We start from the raw sequence: 8,690 nt of genomic DNA, 5'->3' as shown, positions 1-8,690 counted from the left end.
TTGTTTTCCCAACGGAGGATCCTGGTAGGTTGGACATCCAATCTCAAGCAGTAAAAGCAGCTTGACATTATTCATATCAACTGAACTTTCAGCTGTTTTGTAATTCTTTTCATTCTCATATAAACATTGAACAATGTACATACATAGAGCACATTAGATATGGTAAATGACAGCTCAAACATGCTTACTTGATACAACAGATCCAATGAGGTTTGGTCCTTTCGAATGGGAACTTGCACTGTGTCTTCTAGTGGACACTATGGTGAATGTCCCCGGCATGACCATCGGTGCAGCGCGGCTGACACAGAAGATTGTATACCATCTGCGTACTAGTCAGATTTGCCAAAATGGCACTACACTGATATGGAGAGACACAGAGGAGAGGAATTGTTGAATAAAGTCATTATTTTTTTTTTCTTTGTGTACAAAAAGTATTCTCGTGGCTTTATAACGTTACTGTTGAATCACTGATGGCAGATTAAGTATTCTGATGATGCTTTTCTTACTTTCCTGGACCTTGAGAATGTTATTTATTTGTCAGTCTATGGGACAGTCACAAGCCTCACGGTTTTTCATCCAAAATATCTTAAATTGTGTTCCGAAGACGAACTGAGCTTTTACAGGTTTGGAACGACATGAGGGTAAGTGATTAATGACAAAATTTTCATTTTGGGGTGGAGTATCCCTTTAAATTTTTTTTTTCACCTAGCTACCACTGGGAATTTTTTTTAATTTTTAATATTTGATGTTAAATTGATATTTGCTGGGGTCATCCTCTTCTTTGTCTTCAGGAGCCGTTTGTTTGTGGCGTGTCTAGGCAAGCAGCTATGGATGGCGCCAGTGTTAATTGTTTCAGGAAGTGTGTTCATCCAGGTATTTGACACCTGATGATTTACCCCAACCTGTGTGTCATATGCGAGGGTACTGAATGCATGCATTGCGATATATATATTATATATATATATATATATATATATATATAATCATAAAAATAAAGTGGGTCGCGGCTTGATGACCGTGGGTCCCCTCTAGAGCAGTGGTTCTCAAATCTGTCCTGGTGACCCCCAACCACTGCAAATCATGTTTGTCGCCCTCATAAGCCACACCCACTCTAGACGGCACTGATTAAACACATCATATCAACAATCCTGACAAAAAAGGGAGACACAAAAAAATTCCACCGTCAAAGACACCCAGTACACTCTAGACAGCCACTGATCTAGAGGATGCAGTGCCTGTACCTATTTCGAGAAAGGGAACGTCTCAGGTTTATTCATGTTACCATGATTCCCTTTGAAGGTGAACAAGAAGCTACATCTCCTTGCCATTCTTGAGGTATTCCTGGGCATGTCTCCTTCAGACATGAAGTGGATGACATGTGCTACAGGTGCCTTTTATACTCCTGGTCACACTAGTAGTGACATCATAGGCTGTCACCAGCCAATGTCAAGTTCATTGTCATGTTTATACACGTGCTTCAGACACTGGTCATACCAGATGCATTCCCCATAGTGTCCCACTAGAGGGTGCAGTGTCTGTTTCCCTTCTCAGGGGAACCATGGTTACATGGTAACCTGAGACACTCTTGCAGTGTAGCACAAGCATGATATTTGTTCTCGTGTCAAGCATTGATATATGGAAGACTGCTTCCACCACAGAATGAAAAAATAAAATAAATAAAAAAGTATTTTTTTTTTTTTTTTTATATCACAAAACTTATTCTATGATGAACAATCCCAATTGTAAAATACAAACTCATAAAAAGTCAGAAAAAAAGGTAACAATTATTATTATTATTTAATTTTTTTTTAGTTTTTCATTCCATGGTGGAAACAGAAAAAAAGCAGAATTGCAAGAGTGTTGCTATTATTACTAATTTTTATTCTGCAGTGGAAACTGGCTTCCACATTGATCTAAGTTTATACATGAGAATAAATTGTTAAATTAAGTTTGTTCACCATAATAAACCAGGTCATATCTGTTCAGAAAAAAACTGGATTAAACAGCTTGCTTCCTATGGATTACTTTTACAATGTCTTTATGAACTTTTTGGAACAAAAATATGAAAAAATTAAAAAATAAAAGTCTTTTGGAACAGCATGGAAGATGAGTAAATTGTAACAGATTTTTTTTTTTAAGTCACACAAAAATATCTCAGACTCTTGAAGTTTGAAAAACTACCGATGTATCTCTTATCAGCTCATAAAGAACAAGAACAGATTATTCCAAAAATGACCTAATTAAGAGGTTTAGCTGTTCAGTTGATTTCTGTCAGGACAAGTCTTAATGCCAGTCACATAGTGATGCTCCTCTGGTTTGGGGGCCCTTTATCCCAGCCTGACAAACAGATGCCCCCTTTTTACCTATTGAATGCCAATTTTATTTAAAGATATAATTTTATTTATTTAATAGTTAGTTAGTTAGTGACAGGTTACTTACAGTCTGGGTACATATTTGCTGTAAAAAGGCAAAGCTCGAGAAAAAAAAAAATATATATATATATAATATATATATATATATATTTATATATATATATATATATACACTTTTTGTGTGTGTTTTGATATCAGGTGGAAAACAGTAACAATTTTATAAATATTAAGAATGCATGATTTTATTCTTAAATGGCACGGAGATTAAATATTGCAACTTGTGTTTCAATGAAGTTGAAATAATGTGCAATGAGTTTCAGTGCAACATTTTCTGTCCGTAAAGTCCTGAGTATAAATGTTTTGTACCTACAGTGAAATAAACTTGTTAGAAGAAATATTAAATTTCAAATAAAGATTGCACATTTCTGACAAGAAAGAAAGACAAAAATGTCACTAAGGATGCACAGGTTACAATCTATAGATGCCACTGCACCATAAAGAGTTACCCTTTCAAAAGGTAAAACACACAACCTGTCAGAAAGGATTGTGCTTTGTTTTGATGCAGAGTTCGACTGATTCATTAACATATAAGGATGTTTGGGAACAGTTAAACTCTATTGTTTCAGGACTGCACACTTCTTGAGAAGCTTGCTCAAAGTGTGTGTCCCCCACACAGGTCCGATGACAGCCATCTGCTGGGGTCCAGGCCCCTCCATTCTCATTGTCCTTTAGAGAGGAGAGAAAAGCCCTTCCCCCGACTCCTCATATTAGAGCTGTGCTCTCGGAAGATATGATCCAGTTATGACTCGATCTAAATGAGCTTTTCAATTGATATTTTTAGATTTTCAGCTAGAGCCTCTGATCATCATCATAAATATAAAGGCAGAAGTGACGTCAGCGTGAACTCGACTCCTGCGAACGCAAACAGGGTTACGAGCGAAGCTCATGTTTAAAAAGCGGTTTTCGCACTCAGTAAAGGGACAGATTATGCTCCGACAGCCGCGTCGCTTCACGAGCAGCAGCAGGACGGAGATGAGACGGCGGATCGGGCGCGGAGACCGCGGGGTGAGTTAGCGGAGAAACGCTACACATCAGCTCACTTTTGTTTGCGTGTTCTAAGCGTTGAGAAAAAACACAGTAACGGACAGAGCGTGCCGAATTCTTATGACGTAAGCACCAAACGATACATTCTAACACGCTTCAAACACAACGTTTGATCTTTCAAAAACGCGCCATTTAATGTGGATAAGGTACGGTGAACATCGAAATCAGACAACTATTTATTATTCATTTGTATGTAAGTGTTTAAGGACCATGGATTAAACTTTTTAACTTGGTTCTCTTTAGGAAATGATGAAAAAATAAACAAGTTTCAGGACTTTTGGGTTACAATAGCACTTTTGCTTTTAGGATAGGCCATCCTGATGCTAATAAATAAACAAAAGAGGTTTGTATACCAACAAAATCTTGTCAGGCATATTTAGCATCAGAATCATTAGATGTCATTAAAAGACTATATTTAATGATCACAGTGCAGTTTCCCCCAAACTACTAATGAATTGTCATTTTAAATATTTACCATTTTTTGCCCACATCCTTCATATCACTTGGTTTTACCCATTTAAATTATTTTTTAATCATTTGAACTATAATCAAATTCAACATTATCAATTTTTATTTTATACAGTATATAAAAGTTAGTACAGTCAGAGTAGGCTAAGTATGTTATTTCATTTTTTATATAAATATAACTGTTGAATCATTAATAGAACATGATTATACCCATATTTTGACATTTTATTTTCACAAAGGTTATTTGAAACATTAAAGTAGACACTTAACTTGCATTTAATATGCTATGTATGTAAAATCACTATAGTAAATTTAATTTGATGCGGACACCAAAAATGGGACATCATGTCCTATGTATATATCTATTAGGGCTGGTTTGATACCACTTTTTCAGAATCGATATCGAACCGATGTCTATATGGCTTTTCTGTTTCTGATATTTTGTCAAACGTAGTACCATATTTTTTATTATTTATTTATTTATTTATTTTTTACTTCTTTTATTACATTTTTTTTTAATAGCTTATATGAGAAAAAAAGTAAAAATCAGAGAAATATATTATTAGAATAAAGTTGGAGACATCCATCTAAAATATTTTGGAATATACACATTAAAAGAAAAGTTAAATCACAGATTCTGTAGCAGACACCCACACATTCAATGTTTTTCATCTCATCTCTAATTTGAAACATTCAAATCATTCCTTAGCAGGGTAAATTCTGGTAATATTTTAAAGGATACCTCTCTGTGTTATTTATAAAAACTTGATGTGTTATTTGCTGATAGACTGATTATCATTTGTACAGTATTACACTCATTATAATAATTTGTGCTTTTTTCTTTTCTTTAGATCTGACTGCAGTAAAAATGTCCTGCAGTAGCAGTGAGTCCATTTTCTTTATTTAATGTATTATCAACAGTTAGGCTTGTTTTGCCATCTGTGATTTGATTTTTCCTCACCGCTCTGTCTGTGGCTTGCTCTGCCCTTTGTTCAGCTGACCTCTCCGCTCGCTGTCCCGGGTCAGGAGCTCCTTCTGCTCACCCATGCACCTGCTCACCAACCCTGGCGCCTCGCTGCTCCTCCAGCACACTCTGAGACCGCCTGCTGAATGTGGGTCCGTCCCGGCCTGCGGCCTCTTCCACGTGTCCTGAGCGGGCCTGTCCCCTCTTCATGACTACGCCAGAGCTAACCAGCACCCTGCGGCAGGCCACCCCTCACACGCCGTCACCATATTCTTACACGAGTCTTACGGCGAGGAGCGCATTCTCAGAGTACTGGACTTCCTGCAGTGTCCGCCCTGGCAGTACCACCATACAGAGGCTTCGTGCCAGAGAGGCCGGTGTTCATGTTTAGCCCCCCATCCAGCACCCTAACTGAGGCCTTATCTCCTCCCATCCGGGCTTTATCTACGCCCTGGGCAGCAGGTATGCGGTTGTGGGGTTGTGGCGGTCCGTTTCACACCTGAGAAGCGGTGGTGCTGGGTGACTTTGCATAGCACCTATGATACCTTTGATGACACTGTGCGTTTATAATTAGACGGTTGCTACAGATGGATGGCAAGAAGAGTCCGAATACGGGCTTTTGGCTGGTTTCACGCTACTCACAGAAGCAGGCTTCCAGCCTACAACTGCCATCAACAAGCCTCCCCCTCTCCCCCGGGTGCGAGTGGAGCCGGTGTTACTCCATGGTGCTGGCAGTTCAGGGTGGGGTAAGATCGGACGAGCTCGTGCCCTTACTGCCCAACACCTGGCTCGCCCATCAGCGCCAGCCGATGGCACACTGAAGATCTGGATGGCAACAAATTCCTCTTTCAGTAGGTCAGCAGAAATGTGCTCTGTTTCTATAAGCCCTTTAGTGTACAGTCCCACTAGAGTTTCTACGGGTCTTAACATGGTCCTCTAAAAGTCTTAATTTGGCCTTCCCACAAATTAAAGGCCTTAAAAGAGGCAGGAAGTCTTACAGTAAACTTATATTTCACGGCATTATATTTTGGCATGAATTGTTAACAAAAAAAATAAGTATCATTTTTGTATTTTTGTCCTGTTTTCCGTCAATACAAAGATCTAACAGCCTTCAATTAAGAGATATTTGAGAATGCAAAATGAAGATATGAAAGGTCTGGGTTTATACTCAAACCAACAAATATCTGTCAACGGAGTATGAAAAATAAACTTTTTTCTCTTGTGAAAATGTAAGAAAACTGGCAGATAAATTCCAGTTCAGTTCAGTTCAAATTTATTTGTATTCTGCTTTTCACAGTACACATTGGTTTCAAAGCAGCTTTATAGAAAATCCATGCATCTACATTACAATTAGAGTGAATCTGTTTATCAGAAGTGAAATGTGTTCCAAAGTAATGTCCATTTCCAGAAATGAACAGTTGGGATGACTTAATGATGAATTTAATTAATTTTAGGCAGAAAAAATTAGCTCACTTAAGCAATTATTGCGAAAAATGTGATCATAATGATTACAATATATAGAAATTTTAGGAGTTGTGCATGTTGATTTGGGTTGGCATCATCTGAGATTCTAGCAGGGGTCAGCGTCATCTCTTCACGGGTGTTTGGTCAGCTGAAGGTGCTTCAGACGAGTCTCTTCATGCTGAGCTGGTGTCATCTCTAGTTACCTTCAAGATGGCCCATCCCAAAAAGCAAACTGGAAATAATTAGCTTAGCTGCTTAGTTCATGACGTTTTCAAGCAAAAATATGTTTGTGAATTTATCTGAAAATATATAACGGAGTATCATCGGCATAGCCAGTGGAAGTGAATTCCTGTTTTCTAATAAGTGTTTGCCAAGTGGCAGCATATATTATTAAAAATAACAGAAGGCCTAACACGAGATCCTTGGGGGCAGCACAACCTAATTTACTGATGATAACATGATGTAGTTTTCATTGACACATTTGGGATAGCTTTCCCCACAGCCAGAAGCCAGAGGGTGAGTGGTTAATTTAGTTTTTTCGGAATGGAAGTTCGCCTCACCGGGGTTGGGAAACTGACATTTGTGGTAACTAGGAGAGGAGAAAGTGCTCTTTTGAGTATGTGGGTCCACTATTAAAGTGGTAGTTTTGCTGGGGCGCGCTCTACCGAGATGGAAAGTGACGGGCCCAGCTTGAATGGGAGATTCCATCGCTCAGTGTCATAGGATGTGGATAGAGATGGAGAGTGAGCATGAGACTTGCTTTGATAGAGTGTTCGAGAGTTGAATCTGGCGCAGTGTTGTGGTGGTGAGAACTGACCCTCTCGTTCTACCTCTCTGAGTTTATGATCAAGATCGCTTCTGAGGAGCTCCGGGTTCAACGTCACCCATCTGGGTGTCGATGGACCTTTACAGCCTTTGGAAAGGGGGTAGCTTTTGCCATCTGGGGGCACTTCTGAAGCCCGGGAATTCAGGTTCAGGCTGGGGCTGAGGTGCAGTGCAGGCTAGCCAGGCTGCTGAGGGAAGATGGGGCCTTCTGGCGACTTTGGCAGGAACTGACGCATTGCCTGCGATGACTTCTGTAAAGTGCATTTGGTAAACCCATATACAGCATGGCTAAACAGTCCCTTGGGAAGAACCGGCAAGTCTAGCAAGGCGACCGCTTGTCAGACATGGGGGCCCTGATCTCTGTGGACGGCCTCGATAGTACTTCAATCACGAATCTTAAGAACGAAGGCTGTATGACTACGGTAATTTCCGAACAAATCAGGCCGTAAACACGAAGGGGTCATTTTGAGTTGTGTTTCGGCAGTTCGAAACAGCTGACCAAAGCAAACTTTCTGGGGGAGGTCATTTTCACTCCTAAAGCACCTTGGAGCTTCACTGGTCCATGGCGAATTACGCAATCGGTGGGTGGGGTTCTGAAAGTCCACCTTCTTTGACGTGGCAATTTATTTATTTGGTTCTCCTCCCCAGTTGTCGTTTCTCATTCTAAACGGAGGTCCAAGAGGAAAACACATTCTGCTGACTACACTGGAGTGTTGGAATAACTGAGCTGGCACAAATATACCCGCACTTTGTGCGGATCGCTCTGAGAGAACTTGTAAAGATGTCAGAGAAAGCATTCAATCCTAGAAAGAAATTGCAATGAAGCATGGTTGTCGACGACCCGAAGTTATGCAAAAAGTGACGCATAGAACATCCGCAGACCAGTTTTTTCCAAAAGCCCCACCATGAAAAGAATGAAAGGAAGAGAGTTAAAGATATAAGGTAGCATGTACCCAATACATGTGTTTCAAATAAATGTTACACCATACGGCTGCGGGCTGCGCGTGTTCTTTCAATATAAGCGAAATTTAAAGGAGTATACAATAACTGAAATTCCAAACGAACATACAATTATAAACATTTTGTTTTTATCAAAAAGTAAATCATGACACCACAGAAATATAAAAAGGTGTAACAATATATTCATTTAATCTCAATAAATGAACACTAATAAAATAAAGTAACAAACTGATACCGAGACTTCACATTCCCATAAAGGACTGATTACTGGTTCTTTCTGTATTGGCAAACATGATACTTGACTCTGAAACTGCTGCTACTCATTAGTCCTTTGTCCTATAATATTCTGACCATTGGTGCTGGTCTCACACATTAGATTGCCTACACTTCTTCATTTTTTCCCAATCTTCCCCTTTCATTCATCGTTGTTGTGTTTAGGGCATAACGCGCGAGCGGTCGTGACCACGTTTACATTAGGCTAACACCCCGCTCCACAGCGCGGGGGTGTTGGAAATGCGCAGAAACAGTATACC

The 8,690-nt window shown here is 39.6% G+C and overlaps 1 protein-coding gene across 1 annotated transcript; it reads left to right on the top strand.

Annotated features, from left to right (window-relative positions):
• The first annotated feature begins 259 nt into the window (after positions 1-259).
• Positions 260-5,763, top strand: LOC122147626 (protein FAM124A-like). The gene is made up of 3 exons (XM_042770719.1): positions 260-332; positions 5,099-5,281; positions 5,660-5,763. Exons 1-3 carry the CDS (start codon positions 260-262, stop codon positions 5,761-5,763), a joined length of 360 nt encoding a protein of 119 aa, XP_042626653.1.
• The last annotated feature ends 2,927 nt before the right edge of the window (positions 5,764-8,690 follow it).

The sequence above is a fragment of the Cyprinus carpio genome, chromosome A15 (genome assembly GCF_018340385.1).
Source record: "Cyprinus carpio isolate SPL01 chromosome A15, ASM1834038v1, whole genome shotgun sequence".
NCBI classification, from domain to species: Eukaryota; Metazoa; Chordata; class Actinopteri; order Cypriniformes; family Cyprinidae; genus Cyprinus; species Cyprinus carpio.
This window is presented reverse-complemented; position numbering and strand designations above follow the sequence as displayed.